Raw genomic sequence first — 19,966 nt, forward strand, 5'->3', positions numbered from 1 at the left:
TACATTATTTGGCCAACATCACTGAAAGAAATTGCTGGTGCTCTTCCCATTGTAAATATTTTAAAAGAGGATTCAGTAGTTAAGGCTCTGGCCTGTTCCAACAGATACAGCACCCAGCTCTGAGGTACCGAGCGCTTGTGGCGGCGAAGCTCTGGACTCTTAATTGCGTCAGTCCAAATCCCGCAGTATCTGAAGATTCCGTCAATAACCAGGAGAATCATCTATAGTTTAATCACCACACACACACACGTGTTTAAATTAAGCTTTGCCCGAATTTGTTTTGGAGACCATTTGAAGTGAGTTTGCGTCGGGACAGTTCTTTAATGACGGGCTTTTCTACACCAAAGAATGAAAAACAAACCCACCAAGGACAGTGTAATTGATAAAACCACCCCTTGCCTTTGGACTTTATTCAAAAACAAAGACCCCCGCCTTTAGTGGTCGACAACTTTTAGTTGTTTTTGAGAGCAATGACATTTGGAGAGGGAGGACAGTCAGTACCCACTAGCGCCTGCTGCGATCAGATGACCTTCTACAGCACAGCGCCACCAAGGACACATCGCCTAGGAAGGGACACCAAGAGCAAAGCAACAACATCCAGCAAAAGAGTGCTGCAGAAACCTCAACGACACGCCACGGCCTTCTTCAGATACACCCGACCCCCCCCCAAACCTCCAAAGTTTCGAGCTGGTGAGATGTTTTATTTTATTTATTTTTCAGAAACGGGCAGCACTCGGTGCACTTCACAAATTAAAACTTTTAAAAAATTACTGTCTCCGGTCATGTACTCACGCCGCCCAAATGGTGAACATTATTTAAAAGGGAAATTAATTTAGACCTAAATAGCCGGAAAATGTTATTGCGCGCCTCTGGTCTTAGGCAAGAGGAACGGTATAGTATACCCTTTCACCTCGATAACAAAAGTTACTGCTGCCTGGGTGATGTTTTGAAAACAATATCATGTGTCGACGGGCGTGAGTGGAGGAGCTGGGGAGCAGAGGAGGGTGTGGCACCGTGCTGCCCGCCCATTGGCCACGCTCGTCGTGACGTCCCGGCGCAGAGTTGTAGTCCACGCAGAGGCGTGACGCGCCGCGCACGGGTTCTCCCCCTCAGGTCACTCCGCAGTAGAGCTTCGTTTGACCGCGTCGATCCTGCAAATGCTCTTGAGCTCCGGGATTAGAAGCGAGGTCCGGGGATTTAACTCCCGGATTTAGGCCCGGACGTAGAGGGAAGACGGGTTAGTTCGAGTGCCGCCTGGCTGCCCTGGGGGACGCGGCGGGTCGCGGTGCTTTCGTGAGGACGTGCGGGGCAGGCAGGCAGGCAGGCAGCAGCGCGGAAGCTGTCTGGGAAAGGAGAAGAGAGCAGGGAAGGCCGGCGGCTGGGGCTGCCTCAGAGATTGCCAACAGGTGCGAGCTGAGCGCCGGTACAAGGCACGGAGCTCGGGTTGAACGGGTCAGCGAGCGGCGGCGGGGGGGGTTCTCTGGAGTTTCGTCGGGGGACAAAGAGGGGATTCACCCTGGCTGCGATAGCGGCGCACCTCGGCTCTCTCAGCTGGTAAGTGATGACTCCAGCTGCCCAGAAGACGCCTATGGCAGGGGAGTGCGCGGGCGGGGCGGGCTCCGGGCTCCGGGCCGGGCTGCCTGCGCTACGTGCCGCCCGTGTGGCACAGGGTCACCGCCCGCGGCAGCCCCGACCGCCGGGCGGCCCGCCCCCCTGCTGCACCACTTGTCATTGTAGTAGGGCCGGGGATACTACTCAGATCCTGGGAGGCTTCACTCGCAAGGGCGAACGCGACGCAGTTTTGTTCTTCCTTCTGCCTCCAAGCGGAGGTCGGTGCTCGGGATTGAATTCAGGCTGGTGAGCTGTGGCGGACCGCACGGCACGCAGTGTGTTTTGCAAGAGCCTAACTACCTGCAAAGGCACAGAAGGCCTGATCTCCGAGAGCGGATCTCGGAGGTACAGGTTTCGTGCTCCTGTGCCCGCTGCGCGGAGGGCTGACTGCGTGTGTCTGCCCCTGCAGGTGGCGGCGCCATGCGCGGCAGTGCGCGCAGCTCGGGGGCCCTGCTGTCCTCCGCCCTGTTCCCCCAGCTGCTGCTCGGCGTGCGGCGCCGATGGGGGTCTCCTAGGAGCCTGGCCACCGCGGGGGAGTCGCACCCCACCCCCCTGCCCTCCCAGGCCCGCGTGGTCATTTGCGGAGGGGGCATCGTGGGCATGTCGGTGGCCTATCACCTGGCCAAGCTGGGCTGGAAGGACGTGGTGCTGCTGGAGCAGGGCAGGTAAGCTCCGCCGCCACCTTTGACCTGCTTGCGGGGAGACCTCGACGGTGGTGTTCCGTCCTGTGAACCCCGAGTTTCCAAACCAGCGCCCCAGTATGGAGAAGGGGGAGAGGCGATGTGCGTTTGGAGGCGCAGTACATTGCTGCTACTTGGCCATTAAAGATTCCCTGGCACTGCTGATGAGAGTAAGAATGGTAGCTGGACTTCAGGTTTGGGATTGCACAGTCTTTCTTCCTTAATTCAGTTAGTGAGGTAACACTCCTGATCACAGGCGTAGTGGATGAAGTGGGCTCTGTCCTGTGTTTTGGGATGAAAATGCTGTCTAAATTCTCAGGATTTATTTGTGTAGGTGTAAATACTTCTGAGGTCTCTGTGTTCTCCCCGAATACCTGTAATCTTATTCCATAATTCCATAATGTGTCATTGCATGTTTACAGAGGCACAAGTAAAACAGCCTTTATCAAAAATTTCCTCCTGTACATGTGAAAGGGACCAGGTGGAGATGTAGAAGTTTTACAGATGAAAAGCAAACCTATTTAAATGTCTTATGTCCAAGAATGAAAAATTAGTTAATGTATCCAACACGTGTTATCTGCAGATAAGGAGGAATTTGCATCTTTAAAATCTGAATTAGATCTCTCTGCTCTGCAGTGGAAGTCTGCCTCTCTCTTGCTATGGTAAAGGGCTTGTTGTTCACTGTAAATTCTGCAGTTGCAGAATCCAGAGCTCACATTGCAACAAAAGTGAGCACCTTGAGTTTTGAAGACTACAGATGCACTACAAACGCACCAGGAAAAGAGCCGAGGACTTGACTCTTGTGTGTGCGCTACACAGGCAGAGCAGCCCTCTAACTCTCAGCTCCACAGTGGGGTCCAGGCTGTCAGAGTAGCCTCTTGTCTGCGTATCCTCCTCTGACAGAGCGGTGGCTCAGTGGCTCAGGATCTGCGCCTGTGGCTGGAAGGTTGCCGGTTCGGATCCCCCAGCCGGTAGAGGAATCCCTACTCCGTTGGGCCCCTGAGCAAGGCCCTTCACCCCAACTGCTCCAGGGGTGCCGTATAGATGGCTGACCCTGTGCTCTGACCCCCAGCTTCTCTCCCTGTCTGTGCATCTCATGGAGAGCAAGCTGGGGTCTGCGAAAAGACAAATTCTTGATAAAGGAAATTGTATATGGCCAATAACGTGATCTTATCCGTCTTGTGTGTGCCAGGCTGGGCGCGGGGACCACACGGCTGTGTGCCGGCATCGTCAGCACCGTCAAGCACATGTTCGTCGAGAGCCGGATGGCAGACTATTCCAACAGGCTCTACCAGCAGCTGGAGGCGGAGACTGGGGTGAAGACTGGTAGGTGCTGCCGAGTCCGGTCTCGGCACTGACACGACTCACGGTCTGTCAGCAGGAGTTCTTAATGTGACAGTGCGCGTTTAGAACACAATAGTCCATAACCCATCATCAGCTTATAATTGGGTAGGGGGAGGTGTCCAGATCCATATGGCATCTCGGAAATACCCTCTTTGCAAAGCAGAAAAAAATGAATTGATTTTAACCTTCTTGAGACCTTTCGTTACAACATGGATTTTAAGTACTTTTCACTTTAAAGCCCTGGTTGAAGACCAGTGGTCTGGACTGTTTGAGTAAGAGCCATGCATTATTTCCTGGAGCCCGAGTTTTCTCACTCTTTGTGTTTGTGGAATAACCTAACACAGTGACTGGCGGAGTTCCTCTGTGCCGCTGGAGGCTCTGCTGGGCTGGAGGAATGACGTCCCTTTGTACTCTCCAGGGTACGTGAGGACAGGGTCTCTCTGCCTGGCCCAGAATCAGGACCGCCTCATCTCGCTGAAACGCCTGGCCTCCCGCCTCAAGTGAGTACTCCTGGCGTGCCTGTCGGCTTTTTTCCTGCATTGATGTGGAAAAAAATGTGATGAAAAATTGGGTTCGTTGGCCTCAATACCGAGTGTTGTGCCTGGAGAAAGAAGAGAACTACTCCTCACTCACAAATCGCCATCTGCACATTAAAGCATGGTGTTTGCCGACTAATGGCGTGGGTTGCTCATCAGGAGATTCGTATTTCAGCAGGATAAACACAAAGCAACCCCTTACTGGCTTGAAGAGAAGTAGGTGGGAGTCTTTGAGTGACCCAGTCAAGGTCTAGACAAAATCTGTGGCAGGAACTGAAGACTTCTGTACACCAGTGCTCCCCCAGTAACCTGCAACAGCTGGAGCGAATTTCCTCTGGAAGAGTGGGTGAAAAATCAAACCTGCAAGATGTGAAAAGCTGGTTACAATGTACTGCAGAGGACTGGAGGCTGTAATTACTGCAAAAGGGGGAGCAACTCAAAATTGAATGGTCAAGGTCTCAGGGCGGTGAATACTGTTCCAAGCTGGATATTTCAGTTTCTGTTTCGCCTTAAACTATTTTACGATAAAGATGATTATGCCCCATCAAAATGTTACATATATTTTGCTATTTATGCAGAAAAAAGTTCAAATGAGTTGCAGCTTAAAGTTGCAACCCAGCCAAGTGTGGAAGAGATCCAGGGAGGGGCCGATACTCTGTACGCCCGTGTAGGTCAGAGGAAAGCTGCTGCTCTGTGTCTTGGTGGATCTGTAGACCTGTGTCCTCTTCCTGTTGTCAGGGTGATAGGGATCCAGTGTGATGTCATCACCCCCAAACAGGTGTCGGCGCTCCACCCCTTGGTAAATATTCATGACCTGGTGGGGGCTGTCCATGTGCCCGGGGACGCTGTAGTCTCGCCGCCTGATGTGAACCATGCCCTGGCGGTGGCTTCTGCCCAGCACGGTGAGTTTGAGTGGGAAGGGACTCTTCACCTGAACTGTCAAGTAAATGGGAGTTCCATCCATCCGTTTTCCAAACTGCTTTGTCTAATTCGGGGTCACAGGTCGCTCGCACCCGGGTCAGTTGTCCCAGAAGGCACTTAACCTACCAATGTGTCTTCGGACTGTGGGAGGAAACTGTGGCACCTGGAGTAAACCCACACAAATGTGGGGAGAACATACAAACTCTACATAGACGGCACCCCAGGTCTGGAATTGAAGCCAGGACCCCAGCACTGCGAGGCAGCAGTGTTAACCACTGCACCCCTGTGCCACCGACACATGGGAGTTCCTTAGTGGTTAAAGATGATCATTTGTTTTGGATTTCTGGGGTAATCTTTTCTCTTTGCATAGGCTTATTTCTCTAGTGAGGCCGCCAGAGCCACAGTGCAGAGTAAGAAAACCCCACGGGAGCACCTGTGTGCTTCTGTGCAGACTGGACCCCCCGGTGACGCTGCGCTCTGACCTCTCTCCTGCCCCTCCCCGCGCTGTCTCACAGGCGTGCAGATCCACGAGCGCACCAGTGTGAACCACGTGCTGGTCCGGAAGGGCCACGTGCATGGCGTGGAGACGGACCGCGGGCCCATCGAGTGCGATTACTTCGTGAACTGCGCAGGGCAGGTGGGTGGGCCTCTTTCAGCTCACAGGGCACCATGCGTGGGCACTATGGCATGTGCTCCACGGGCTCGGGAGCGAAACGCTGGGGTATTCGAGCAAGGAAATCGCAGTAATTACCCCAACACAAATTACATTAGTTTCACAAGCAAGGAACAAGACTTGCTTCTCCACTGCAGAAGAAATCTGGTAGTTTGTGCCACTTTTATGATGTGAAACACTAAGTACTGTAGTACTTGCTTGTATAAATGAGCTTTTGACATTTTATTGAGGAAGGTTAAATGAGGAAAAACATTTTCTAGAAATATTTAGGCACCGTTAAATGTTCAGGGAAAAATCAATGGGTCTCGGAGTCATGCTGGGCTAAAATCCTGAAACCATTTGTAAATGCTGCTATTTAAGCAGCTCATTCATTGCGCGCGTTCAGAAGGTGTGTGCGTGTTGTAGCGGTGGGGGTGTCCCGTGCCAGCCTGCCTGGTGACTGTGTTGTGTTGGCAGTGGGCGTATGAGCTGGGCCAGGCCAGCGAGGAGAGCGTGTCGGTGCCCCTGCACGCCTGCGAGCACTTCTACCTCCTGACCAAGCCCCTGCCCCGGCCCCTGGCCCCGCACACTCCAGGTAAGACAGCCCCCCGGCGCCCCCCGGGACAGGAGGGTGGGGGGACCAGCTGTGACGGGCTGCAGTCCGAGTCCGGGCAGCGCTGCTGCTGGAAGTGCAATATCAGGGGATGAAGCACAGAAGGGTCTCGACATTCGTGAGGGTTCGGTGCACAGAATCCTCTCTATTGGCCAAATTCACATCTCGCCAAGACCACCCCCATACTGTCATATAGTGCACCGCAGTATATAGTCTGTATGGTTAAAAAACACGAATAACCCTCCCGATAATTAAAGTACCACTGCGTTGGCTTTAAATTAATTTAAATGAGCTTGTTGTCTGTTTTGCCTGGTCAGTGATCGCAAGCGTATAGTAATCAGCTAAAACAGGCATCAGCCTGCACTTTCCCTCTCTGCCTCCATGATAATCATGCCTCCCCGTAATGAAATGGGCAGCAAAACTGTCGGTAAGACTCACTTGCTCACTAGTTTGCTGCGAAGCTCCTTTTCCAGTTGAACTTAACCTGGCTGGCCAGATTGAATCAGGGATAAGTGAATTGACGGGTGTTAAATTCTCATGAAGTCCGCCCTGCTGCACGTCGTGGAGTGTTGTTGTTTAATGCTTCCTGCTTGTTTCGTCTGAAGTCGGTAGGTTTCAGGGTCTGTGCTGGAAAGGCAGACGTCCTTGTTTGACTCCTCTGTGTTGACGTCGCTGACGCGCCCGCCTCTCTCTGTGCCCACAGTGGTCATGGACCTGGACGGGCGGATCTACGTGCGGGCCTGGCAGGGGGGGGTGTTGTCGGGGGGCTTCGAGAAAAATCCCAAACCCATCTTCACCGAGGGCAGGAACCAGCTGGAGATCCAGGGCCTGCAGGAGGACTGGGATCACTTTGGTGCGCACCGGGGGCGCCGGCTCGTCGTGTTGAGGGCAAGAACAGGGGGAGGGGGAATTGTGGGGGGGCACTGGAGAATTATTCATTGGCAGGACGGGATATGCAATGAGTAACGAACAGTTTTATCCCAACAATCATTCCAGCTGATTGTGTGAAAAATAAAAGTTGGCATTGTCAAACACATCAGAACTGAGCTTGGTTCACAGAGCCAATGTGTTCATTTCAATGTCATTAAATTATACAAGGCTGCACTTTTTGAACTCTTTGAATTATTTTGCATTAACTGTGGCCTTGCTTTTTGAATGACTTCATTGAGTCACTGGCCTGAAACAAGGTTTCTGTCTCAGGCACAATAATACTGACACAGAGCCACGTGTGTTGATGCAGATGGTTGTTATTGATGTTTTTGGTATATTAGCCTCGTTTTAAAGTGGCAGGTTGGTCCAAGAATCTTGTCCTCGTCAACATGGTTTGGTGGCTTGTTTTATACTCCCACAACCCTTTGTGTACAGAAGTGCCTTGTGTTTTCAGTTTAAAATATTTACGTATATTGCTTAAAACGCCTTAAACACACAGTTAGCGTAGTGACCTGGCAGACTGTTTCTTCCAGGGTGCTTGCAGTAGGTAAGGTTATCTGTTTAAAAACTACAGTTCACAAACTGTCATTGAAATTTAGTTTTACTAATTTCAAGTGCTTTTTTGAGTCTAAAGACTCTAAAGAGTTGTGATCCACGTCTGCTTTTAAGCCTTGAATTCTTCACCAGTGTCGGCCTTGTTCGTGCTGCTTTCCCCGTTCAAACCCGTGTCTTCGCCCTGCTGTGCCCGCAGAGCCCATGCTGAGCGCCCTCCTGCGCCGCATGCCCAGCCTGGATTCTTGTGAAATCCACCAGCTGGTCAACTGCCCAGAATCCTTCACCCCGGACATGCGCTGCCTCATGGGGGAGACGCCCACTGTGAGCGGGTACTTCGTGCTGGGAGGCATGAACTCGTCGGGGCTGTCGCTGGCCGGAGGAGCCGGGAAGTGAGTACGCCCGCGCGTCCTGGAGAGGTTTCCGCAGGGCAGCACGCGCGCCCCCAGCGCGTTCTGAGTGCCGCCCCCCTCTGGCGTCGCCCGCAGGTACCTGGCGGAGTGGATGACGTATGGGTATCCCTCGGACAACGTGTGGCCCCTGGACATCAAGCGCTTCGGAAACCTGCAGAGCAGTCGCACCTTCCTGCGGCACCGCGTCATGGAGGTGATGCGTGAGTACAGCCCGCGGGGGCCGGGGGCCGCCGGGGGCCGCCGGGGGCCGCCGGGGGCCGGCGGGGGCCGGCGGGGGCCGGCGGGGAAAGCAGCCCAGCTAGCGTAGCTCGAAACCCGCGTTTCAGACATGCAGCATGGAGATCTATAAAGCTTCTTTTAAAGCCACTTATTAAACGATCATCGCGATTAGTCATTTAATTACTGCAGTTTCCATACAGCATATAGCCATCGATAGTCTGTCACACCTGGATTTATTTATTATCGGAGACAATGACGCAGTGAAATAACATGAACATTATATACATGGCTGGGAGCATGTATATAATGTTTCAGCTGAACACAGAATTGTGTAAGTGGCAGGAAGACACAAATATCATTTAGCTCTCATGTTAAATTGAGAACATTTTCAGTTAGAATTCATCATCAAAGCCTGGAATAAAGTCTAAGGAGGGGACCTACTTCCAATCAGTGCTGCGTTTTAAAGGCCATTTCATGATGCCCTGGGCCACCAGGAGTTAATTAATGGGGTGCAGGTAAACGGTGTCTGCTGCACCCCGTCGGTTTGCCAGTTCTTGGTTGCCCTTGTGCAGTAGGGATAGTGGTGTTCAGTGCCAGTGAGCTGTAGGGGCTGTCATGAGGGGCAGTGGTCGGGGGTCTGGGCTCCAGGTGTCGCTGGGAGGCCTGATGCAGCTCGGGACACGTTGTGTGCCTGCAGCCCTGATCTATGAGCTGAAGGTGCCACGCTGGGACTTCCAGACCGGGCGACAGCTTCGCACCTCTCCTCTGTACGACCGGCTCGACGCGCAGGGAGCCCGCTGGATGGAGAAGCACGGGTTCGAGAGGGCCAAGTACTTCGTCCCATCTGGGAAAGGTAAGACGCCCCCCCACCCATCAGCCTCCTGCGCTCTGCGCTCAGGAATATGTCCGGTTTCGGCACTTTGGCTCATTGATTCTTGAGGCTTAAGATGATACAGAGTTCGCCATCTTACCTTTCACATGGGGAAAAGCAACAGTAAAGAATTAATTTGAATAATAACTGTGAGATTGCAAGATTAGATTAGAGAGACTCCCGCTCATGGATGCCTCTAGGCCACGTGACATGCTTTTACTCCAGAAAGGTGAGATGTGTGCTCCTGTCTATGCTCTGTCCTCAGACCTCCTGGCCCTGGATCAGAGCAAGACCTTTTACAAGCCCGACTGGTTTGACATCGTGGGCGCGGAGGTGAAGTGCTGTAAGGGGGCTGTGTGCGTCATCGACATGTCCTCCTTCACCAAGTTCGAGCTCAGCGTGAGTCACGCCTTTCAGCCTGGCTTCCAGGCACTGCATGGCAAGGAGTCGTCATGCTCAGCCAGAGAACAGGAGTGGGCCTGGAGGGGCTTGTGGTGCAGCTACACTACACACAGCTGTAGGGCAGGGGTTAGATCCTGGGCTGAGCTCACACGGGGCCTCTGTTCCTGGAAGCCATAAACCTCATTTCCACACCTCCATAAGAACTCGGAGAGCAGAGGAAAGCACATAATCGCCATAAAAACATGTTTAGATAGTGCATTACCATTGTGACTAATGTGCACAGTACTGCTGTCACTAGTAACACACTACTAACACCATTGATAAAAGCAGTTGGTTTGTACTGAGCATCTGTTCTGTGAAAAAGAAAGCAAAAGGGTTGAGGAGACGTTGTTGTTTTGGGGTGTTCAGTTTTATGGTATTGTGGGAATCCTTTGGAATTTAATCAGAAGGCTGTAGATTGAGCCCGGTTTCCGTCTACAGAGTTGTGTGGTTGTTTGAGAGTGGGGAAGATTCTTCTGCTCACCTCTCTCTCTGTCCTGCCAGTCTACTGGGGACCAGGCCCTGGAGCTGCTCCAGCACCTCTGCGCCAATGACCTGGACGTGCCCGTCGGGCACATTGTCCACACGGGCATGCTGAACGAGCGGGGTTGCTACGAGAACGACTGCAGCGTGGTGCGGCTCAGCAAGAACAGGTGCGCGGGGTGGGGGGTGAAGGGTGGGCACGGGGCCCCTGGGGCTCAGCGGGAGACCGGCAGGCTGCGCGGACTGGCGCTCAGAGCGTGAGGGCCTGGAGGGGAAATGAAGGGAATTCTCGGGAATGCTTCTTCCCCAAGAAGCAGCCCCAGAGTGACTGATATCAAACCAGAAACACCGAATGAAGCTCACGGTGGAGAAGACTTTGTTGACCGTTTGCATGTTCTAGACAGTGCATGTAAGCATTGACAAGACAGTAAGGATATACAGTTTATTGTGGCACTGTGGCCCAGTGATTAACATTGCTGCCTCGCAGCGCTGGGGCCCTGGCTTCAATTCCACACCTGGGGTGCTGTCTGTGTGGAGTTTGTGTGTTCTCCCTGCGTTCACATGGGTTTCCTCCGGCTGCTCTGGTTTCCAGCCACAGTCCACAGACGTGCTGGTGAGCTAATGGGCTTCTGGGAAAACAGGCCCTGGTGTGAGAGTGTGCATGTCCGTGTGTGATGTCCAGGTGTATCCTGCCCGGATAGGCAATCCTGAAGCGACTTGCTGATGTGTGTGCGCAGGAAAAAAGCAGCTCATCCCAGCTTTTCTCTCCCCCAGCTTCTTCATCATCTCTCCCACTGACCAGCAGGTGCACTGCTGGGCCTGGATCAGGAAGCACATGCGCAGTGACCCCCAGCTGCACCTGGAGGACGTGACCTGGAAGTACACAGGTGAGAGCCCCGCCCTGTCGCCGCGGAGGGGTGTGATCGCACCTGGCTCTTGTCATGGGTTCTGCTAAGGGCTTTGGCAGGTGTTTGAACGTCTGACTCTCTCCTTTCCTCGAGTGTTATGTCTGCAGGCTGTGATGCAACACACGTGGAAGAAAACCTCAATAACTTTTCAAATGTTTTGCTTTAGTCTCTTCACACTAACTCATTTTGAAGAGCTCATCCTTGGGATAAACTCAATCCTTCAAAATAGTTTTACATTTACGTGTTTACACTCCTTCACTGTGGAAAAACAAATAGATGTGTGTATTCCCAGAAGTCACAAGCTAAAACGGTGCAAGAAATTTGAGCTCACTTTGATTACCAGAACCAGATGGCATAATACAAGTAAAACCATCTGACATAAGTTTTAAAGGGAACAGTCAGAATAGCCGGATTGCCTGCATTTAGAAAACTTAAAAGGTTCTAGATTAGATTTAATTGCTAATTAATATAATCGCCTCTTTTGTTCCATGCCCTTGAGGTGCGGCTCAGAAGTCAGTGTGGCTGTCCAGTGTCCTGTGACGGGTCCTTTCTGACCTCTCTGACCTCTGTCCTCCGGTCTTTCCAGCCCTGAACCTGATTGGACCGCGCGCAATGGACGTTCTCTCGGAGCTGTCCTACGTCCCCATGACTCCTGACCACTTCCCCTCGCTCTTCTGTAAGGTGGGCTTCCCTCCCTCCTGCGGCGCGCCAGTCCTGACGCAGTGTAGCGTGGCGGTTCTGTGTGGACTGGACACCGAACCACCCCCCCAGCCCCTCCACACACCAGGAGAAAGACTCCTGCCTTAAACTAAGAATCTGTGGCTGCAGGGTTACTTGGTAAAAGAGTGCTGTTCTTTATTGGCTACAATGAACGTGACATCACCCGGGCCCGCATCTGTTCATCGTAGCCTTCCAGGTTATTCAGCTTGTCCTGGCTTTGCACTGTGTTCTTTAGGTCCTCTCTGCACAAGGTCTTCTTCTGCTGGTTGGGCATGGCGGTGAGTTATCGGCCATTAGGGGGCGTGCTTCTGAGTGTGCTGTCTTGGCAGGAAATGAGTGTGGGCTACGCCAATGGCATCCGCGTGATGAGCATGACGCACACGGGGGAGCCTGGATTCATGCTCTACATCCCCATTGAGGTAAGGCTCCGAGAGCAGAGGGTCCAGCCGCCTCCCCCCTTCCTCCTCATGCCAACTGCGCCCCCTGTCTCCCTGCACGCAGCTCACCGAGGGTGTAGAAAGGGGGGGGCGCAGGCGAGCTGGTCCTTTGTGCGAGTGCGTCGCCCTCCCAGGTTGCGTAGGCAGACTAGGGTGAGCTTGCCAGCGACAGTGAAAAGTCATTGGTGCGATACCAGATACCAGCAAGCCCAGACTGTTTGGGATTTCTATTAGTGTAGCATCCAGACGTCTCAAGACAGGGCTGTCCAGGGAAAGTCTAAGATTCACACTCCGTACTTAATCATCTTTGTTTGTTTTTTTGCTATTGGTCTCAGCGTCCTGGCATCCCTTTAAACTTATCAGAAGCTAGTCACCCTGCTACAGTTTTGCAAATCAAGAGCAAATGTGAGCTGCATTTAAATTTCTGAACACAGCTGGAGAGTCTTTTGCCTGCACAGTCACTCAAGAAGAATTCACAAGCGATCCCAGACTGTTGGACTTAGGGATGCATTTCTAGCAGACTGTGTGAATTCACCCTCCTCCTCTTCCCCCCTCTCAGTATGCGCTGCACGTGTACAACGAGGTGATGTCCGTAGGGCAGAAGTATGGGATCCGGAACTCGGGGTACTACGCCCTGCGCAGCCTGCGCATCGAGAAGTTCTTTGCCTTCTGGGGTCAGGACCTGGACACCTTCACCACCCCGCTGGAGTGTGGCCGCGAGTTCAGGGTCAAATTCGACAAGGTGAGACGTCGGACTTGCTGAAGTACTTTCACCTCCTCCTCTCTCAGTTTAATCTGGGGGCTGTGTTTCTGTCTATTTCCAGGTTTGAAAGCATCCCAACACTCCAGTGCTCACTCTCGCTCACTCTCGCTCACTCTCGCTCACTCTCGCTCACTCTCGCTCACTCTCGCTCACTCTCGCTCACTCTCGCTCACTCTCGCTCACTCTCGCTCACTCTCGCTCACTCTCGCTCACTCTCGCTCACTCTCGCTCACTCTCGCTCACTCTCGCTCACTCTCGCTCACTCTCGCTCTGTGCCCACGCAGGGCACCGATTTCCTGGGCCGCGAGGCCCTGATGAAGCAGCGGCAGGAGGGCGTGGCGCGGCGCTTCATCATGCTGGTGCTGGAGGACCACGACGCCGAGCTGGACCTGTGGCCCTGGTGGGGGGAGCCCATCTACCGCAGCGGGCAGCTGGTGGGCGTGACCAGCAGCAGCGCCTACAGCTACACCCTGGAGCGCCACGTCTGCCTGGGCTTCGTCTCGCCGCGGCCCCCCGCCGTCGTCACGCCCGACTTCATCAACCGCGGCGACTACGAGGTCGACATCGGCGGGCAGCGGTACCCCGCCAAGGCCAAGCTGTACCCCTTCAGCTCCCTGTTTGCCCAGCAGCGCCGCCGCAAGGACGACATGGAGCTCAGCAGCTTCCAGGGCAAGTAAGAGCAGCAGGGGCAGCGGCTGAGCCCTCATCCCCATCGCTCCTCCAGGCTCCCGTCTCTCTCACGCTGGAGCTGCTCGCACTCGCTCTCCCCCTCACCTCTGCAACACCAAACCTCTGCTGCGTGTCGGCTGTTAACGACCCTGTCGGTTCAGGGTTCGTAACCAGCCCGAGAGAAGAACGCGTCGTTTCAAACCAGAGAAGCCATCCTTCCCTCTGAATGTTCGAACTCCTCGGTCAAGTCTGTCCAACAATCTCTCGTAACGCTTGTGACAATCTAAGACCAGTCGGCTGGTGGCGTTGATGACGCCTGAACTGTCCGTCCCCAGGCGGAATAAGGTTTTTACCAGATAAAGGCGTGGCGTCAGGTCAAAGTGCATTGACTTGAATGCCTGTGTTGTGACAAGAAATGTCCTGTTTTTAAACTTGTTTGTGCAGAGGAGTTGCATTCTGCATTGTCACTTGTTTTAACACAAGGACTGCAATGCCTGAGTTCTTGGTGACTCTCCTGCGTGGCACCTGTCAGCTTGTCTAAGCTGGGGGAGTTTTTAACGTCGCTTTTTGTAAAATCTGAAGTTTATCTTCTACATCTCCCCGGTGGTTTGCTGGTGGAACATAAAAATGTTGGGCATTGATAAACCACCATTAACCCCGGAGACCGTCTGGGCCAGAGCTCTGGCTACGTCTGGTTGACCGGTCCCAAACCTGGGTGTTGAAGAGCAGGCCTGAGAAATTGATTTGGGTTGTAATCAGTTCATTGATGTTTGTATCGGCTCGCTTTCCACAACTGTTGCCAATATCCCAGAAAAGTCTCCGACATGCCCTGTATTCCTTGAGCGCAGGGTCTGATGGTCGGGGATGTTGCTGAAATAGACCTGTGTAGATCTGGGCTTCACTTGCTCCAGTGTAGATGCAGCCTTCCTGAGTTTCAAGGCGGTCTCCATCTTCAGAGGAAGGGAGTCTAGTGAATAAGAAGCCAAAGCAATCTCTGTGAACAATGTGCAAGCTGTTCCACTGATTCTGCAGAATGTTATAATGCTGTAATGAGGTCAGAAGCACTGGGCAGCTCTCCAGATCTGAAGGAATCCTACTCTGAGCTCTGAACATTTACTTTGTTCACCAATGACAAGGGGGGCATCATTTCATCCCCTCGCTTGTTTTTAATGGCCACTCCAAGTGAGGCTTGTTGCTTCTACCTTCGGAGCTTGGAAGAATCTGCTAGTGACGCTGTGAGTAAGGGCCCTGTGTCTAGGTCTGTGGATCCTTCAGATCAACTTCTGCTTCTGTCGCAGCACTGCCAGGAACTCCAGCAGCTGTATAAATCGGCTTTAATCACCTGATAGAAGCTCAGGTTGAAGATCTTAACTTGACGTCATTATTCTATCACAGCATCCTTGTCTGTAAAGACCTGGTCGATATGAAGTGACTCCATGGTGTAATCTTCCTCAAAGTTAAAAACATGAAGTTTGTTAATGGCCCAGCAGAGAGCCATCGCCCGTCTCGCAGTGAAGAGCCGTCGGCTTACACTCCAGGAGAGGCACAGAGAAGCTGCGAAGGGGTCAGAGACCTTAGCACACTTCACACTTCACTCTTCATCACCCCCCCCACCCCACCTTGAATCACAGGAGCTGTAGCACCACCTCTGACTCTCTCTCTGCCCCGTCTCGAGTCGCACGAGTCCTGCTCTGTGGCTGAGGCACCGTTTAGTAAGTCAAAGTAGTGATGGTTCTCATTTATGAATACATGCAAGTTAATTAAGATGCTGTTTTTTTTCTAGACAAAGCTTATGAAATGCCAAAAGAGCATCCTGTTTTCTGTGTTTATAGATTTGGTAACGTTTTATTCCCCTGTGTCTATGGGGTGGTGTGCTTGATGTATAGAAATGGTGATTTAAACAGAGTGTGGAACCATGATTCTCAGTCCTGGTTCTGGGGAACCACTGTTATCTCTACTTTTGGGTCCAGCCTGACAGTTTTCCCGAGTTCTTAATACCAGGCTGATTAATTTCCATTTTCTGCTTTAGCCCTGTTTTTAAATTTGCTTTCAGCTCTTCAGATGCTGAACAGGATGTGTTATTGCTAGCTAATGGGTGAGTTTCAGATCTCACTAGTTAGAAGTCTCATTAGATTCAGACCTGCTCTGCTCTGTTAGCTGAAATGTGACAGCTTGGGCTTAAGCAGGTGGAGAAAACGAATGTTTGTTGTGGCCATCTGATCCATTGTCAGTCCCACCCGTGTCTCTTCATCATAAACGAATCTTCCATTGATAACTTTTTCCGTCAGAAATTCCAAAAAACTCTTGATTAGTATGTTGAGGAGTGGTTCTGTAAAGGTCTGTGTACTGATGTTGCTGGCAATGTACCTTAGCAAGGGTATTTTAGAAGCCAAGGACAGAATGCAGACAACATCTAAACAAGCAAGCAGATAATTAAAGTCACCAATTAGCTGTGGTGATTCAGGGCCCAGCTGGTATAAAAACCAACAGAAACGGGGGTCCCAGGACCAATATTGAGAACCGGTGGTGTTGGACAGTGAAATTCACAGGCACAGATCTATTAGGGATATAAAGGCATCAAATACTCCTTATCCTCTCCTTTCATTGCCAAAGTTGCTTTCATCTTCTGTCCATTTGTGGTGTGTTTGCATGTCTCTGGTGATCTGTTAAACAGCTGTATCTTCCTATCAGGTTAATAATGAGGCTTCCTCTCCACTTTAGTTTTGTGGGACATTGAGTCATTTAAAAAAATCAAAAGACATAGTGATATACTTTGCATGACCAGAACAGAATGTAACACAAATAAAGGCTACTTTGTTTTTGAAGCTTGGTTCTATGTCCTCTTGGACACTGACAGATCCTAGGTCCTGTTGTAGGTTGTTGTAAGTTGAAGTGAAACCTGTCTGTTCTGAGTCTGTGCCCCGCAGTCTGTGTGTGTCCAGCTCTAGGGAGATGTACTGTTCTTGATCTAAGAGCAGCGCCCAGGTACTTGCGGGGAGGGGTGAGGGCGATTCTACAGGGGACCTGTGCTTTTAGTTAGTGCATTATTGTTGGTTTCGCAGCCCCTAAGCATGTTTTTTAAGTTTTGGCTAAATAATGAATAGCTTACAAGATGTTTAGTGTAGCAGGACATTTTTTTAAATATAGGTACATCTAATTAAGCTACATTAAATTATGAAGAAATTCAAATCCCTGCCATGACTTTGGGGAATTAAAATAATTTTTCTTAGAACTTCATGTGCATAATAACCTTTTCAAGGGACGTGTACATAAGAGGCAGGATTCTTTCCTTCGTCTGAACGTTGGTAATAACACAGATTTATGGTAATGCATTACCATGCAGACATGTAAGGTGTGAATTTTTTAATAAGAAGCAAGTTAGCACACTGCTACCATCTGCATAAATTGAGAGACTGGTGTTAATGTAGGAGCTGGAGCTGCTTGCATGTAATTCTAAACGAGAGCTCTGCTTGCACTGCCAAGCTGGCGAAGGTGTGTGCAGATCAGAGAGATCATGCAGATGTTGGTATTGGTATATGCAGATCTGTATACCTTGTACTTTAACTTTATTATAGATCTCTTTATTCTGCCTTAGATTGTGTAGAAATGCACTCTTATATAGAAGTCAACCAAAGGCACAAGCGTGAGGCCATCCTGTAGCCCCTGGTGTGTTTGTAAGAGGGTTTTGTATGTTGTGTTATGTTGTGCTACGTGCCTGTGTGTATGAGGTCTCTTGTCATGGCCAGGTGTGCGATGAGAGTCTGTCTCTCCAGAGCACACCATCTATACAGTGTGTGGAAATCCTGGAGAGACCCACTCCTGCAGGATTCACAGGAACGTCTAGATCAGGAGTAGGCAGATGTGCTCAAATGGATTAAGAACCAAGTCTTCTTCACAACCTGCTGTTTACTTATGTAACTTATTTTTGTGTGTGTGGGGCTCCAAACAGTAAGCTGGTTGTACATAAATCCTGGAATGAATTTTGAAGGGCTTTTATTTAACTCCCCATATCATATCCTGGAGCAAATGGTACTGCCGTTTTAGTTCGTGAATGTTGAACCAAATTATTAAACAGGTTGCCACCTTATTGGCTCAGATTCAATAAAAAGAACGGGTCCTGTGGCTTCTCAGCTCCAGGACTGGCCAGTCTGGTTACAAAGAGTGGATGAGAGGAAGGTGTGACTGTTGGCCTGACAGTCACCCCTGCACTTCCTAAACATCTGCCCGCAGGCCAAATGTCCCTCTGTTCTCCGAACACTACCAGTACAGCATTCAGACTGTCTGTCTTTGTGGAGCTTCAATTTTATCCTTCTTGTATATATTTGTTTTTAATCCTGTTGTTCCCATTTTTATTAAATTTATAGTTTTAATGGTTTAATGACAGCAAGATATGCCTGTATACTCCTCTTGAGCATAAATTGGAAAACTTTTGAGCTGTCTTATATGTGGTGTGATGTTTGCTGTCTTCTACAGGAGAACTGAAGAAAGCAGCACAGTCTGGTTTTGCACTTTGGGTTTCCTTGAGAAAATGCACATAATTGTACCTTATGAGCCAGTGCTTATGGGGCAGAAGTGTTTGGGTATTGAGCAAAAAAAATGAAAGACTGAAGATGGTTTTCTATTGCACATTGGCTACATACCCCTCTCTGTATTGCAGACTAATGTACAGCAGTGATTGAGCAGGTTGAGTCGGACTGACTAACACAACACAGGCAATACTTTAGCCTCCAGGAGCGACAGTGGCAAAGTTTCTGAATGTCCTTACGCTTACTAACCTGACACCAGTCTGTGTCGCTCCGCAGAATAATTTCATGGTTTAGAAGTGACTGCGCTCAAACGTCAGCAGAACCGTGGAGAGCGTGTCTCTGTGGCCCCAGGCACGGGGGTTGTGACGGAGTAGGAGGCTTCAGATGAGAAGAGGCCATCTGGCCTGTTTACCTTGTTAGGTTAAGCACTCATCTTCCCACCCAAACACCGATGCCTGCCCTCTCATTGTGTGCTCTGTATTTATATGGTGACCTGTACCTGTTGGCTTTTTAAACTTTATTTTAAATAAAATTCTCAAGTACAAAACGCATCCCTGCCTCCTGTTTTGACTGCCCGGTTCCCAGTGCAGCTGTCTTGGCGTGGCCTCAGGTGTTCGGGGAAGATGCATCCTGGTCTTGCCAAGTGTTTGCTACAGCCCACGAACACCAGATGTTTTCAAGTTTGAGATGGGAAAAAAAATACAGCAGAGCATTTTAAATTATTTGGAACACGGATGATAATAAATGAACCATCTCTAGCTTTATTTTGTGAAGTGTGTTGTTTTTGTTTTTAAATGGCTACTTTAAGCATTATGAGTATTTAAAAATCAAGAATGCCCTGGTACAAAAATCCCAAGCCCAACTGAAGAGAGCAGTACAGGCCGTTATTCTGAAGCGATTCTGGTTACAGTGACCCCTCAGAAGCCTCAATAGAAGGGTTCTTGTTGGGAATCAGAGTAAGTGGAGCACGTTATAAAGTGAGTTTTTGCCGTTAAGGAATGCAAGAAGGGCAGCGTGGTGGGGCAGTGGTTGGCGTTGCTGCCTTGCGGTTTCTGTTCTCCATGTGCCGGTGTGGGTTTCCTCCGGGTGCTCCAGATTCCTCCCATAGTCCAAAGGCGTACCGGCAGGTTCATTGACTTTTGGGAAGACTGGCCCTGGTGCTAGTGTGTGTGTGTGTGTGTGTGTGTGTCCTGTGATGGACTGGTGTCCTGTCCAGGGTGTGTGTGTGTGTCCTGTCCAGGGTGTGTGTGTGTGTCCTGTGATGGACTGGTGTCCTGTCCAGGGTGTGTGTGTGTGTGTCCTGTGATGGACTGGTGTCCTGTCCAGGGTGTGTGTGTGTGTCCTGTGATGGACTGGTGTCCTGTCCAGGGTGTGTGTGTGTGTCCTGTGATGGACTGGTGTCCTGTCCAGGGTGTGTGTGTGTCCTGTGATGGACTGGTGTCCTGTCCAGGGTGTGTGTGTGTGTCCTGTGATGGACTGGTGTCCTGTCCAGGGTGTGTGTGTGTGTGTCCTGTGATGGACTGGTGTCCTGTCCAGGGTGTGTGTGTGTGTCCTGTGATGGACTGGTGTCCTGTCCAGGGTGTGTGTGTGTCCTGTGATGGACTGGTGTCCTGTCCAGGGTGTGTGTGTGTGTTTGTGCCCTGTGATGGACTGTTGTCCTGTGTGTGTGTGTGCCCT

The 19,966-nt window shown here is 51.0% G+C and overlaps 1 protein-coding gene across 5 annotated transcripts; it reads left to right on the top strand.

Annotated features, from left to right (window-relative positions):
• The first annotated feature begins 554 nt into the window (after positions 1-554).
• Positions 555-18,840, top strand: pdpr (pyruvate dehydrogenase phosphatase regulatory subunit). Of its 5 annotated transcripts, XR_015928765.1 has the most exons (19): positions 555-690; positions 2,021-2,276; positions 3,484-3,617; positions 4,054-4,135; positions 4,910-5,073; positions 5,608-5,729; positions 6,222-6,339; positions 7,061-7,210; positions 8,039-8,231; positions 8,328-8,452; positions 9,169-9,324; positions 9,608-9,741; positions 10,288-10,436; positions 11,041-11,153; positions 11,761-11,855; positions 12,224-12,313; positions 12,891-13,073; positions 13,379-14,063; positions 14,099-18,840. XR_015928765.1 is itself a non-coding variant. In XM_088614456.1 (18 exons), the coding sequence occupies exons 2-18, from the start codon at positions 2,032-2,034 to the stop codon at positions 13,769-13,771; spliced, it is 2,646 nt and encodes an 881-aa protein (XP_088470582.1). In that variant the 5' UTR covers positions 555-690; positions 2,021-2,031; the 3' UTR covers positions 13,772-18,840. The 5 variants fall into 5 exon arrangements, 4 of the variants coding, with proteins under 4 accessions (XP_088470582.1, XP_088470585.1, XP_088470584.1 ...); XM_088614456.1 differs by having other exon boundaries at positions 13,379-18,840; XM_088614459.1 differs by lacking the exon at positions 555-690 and adding an exon at positions 1,084-1,237 and having other exon boundaries at positions 13,379-18,840.
• Positions 18,841-19,966: the final 1,126 nt, after the last annotated feature.

Source organism: Lepisosteus platostomus, chromosome 20, assembly GCF_059453375.1.
Source record: "Lepisosteus platostomus isolate fLepPlt1 chromosome 20, fLepPlt1.hap1, whole genome shotgun sequence".
NCBI classification, from domain to species: Eukaryota; Metazoa; Chordata; class Actinopteri; order Semionotiformes; family Lepisosteidae; genus Lepisosteus; species Lepisosteus platostomus.

Excerpts from the sequence above, each read along its gene's own strand:
- pdpr (XM_088614456.1), top strand. The coding sequence starts at position 2,032 with ATGCGCGGCAGTGCGCGCAGCTCGGGGGCCCTGCTGTCCTCCGCCCTG. Across the intron at positions 3,618-4,053 it reads GGAGACTGGGGTGAAGACTG|GGTACGTGAGGACAGGGTCT; the intron begins GTAGGTGCTGCC and ends TGTACTCTCCAG. Across the intron at positions 13,074-13,378 it reads TCAGGGTCAAATTCGACAAG|GGCACCGATTTCCTGGGCCG; the intron begins GTGAGACGTCGG and ends GTGCCCACGCAG.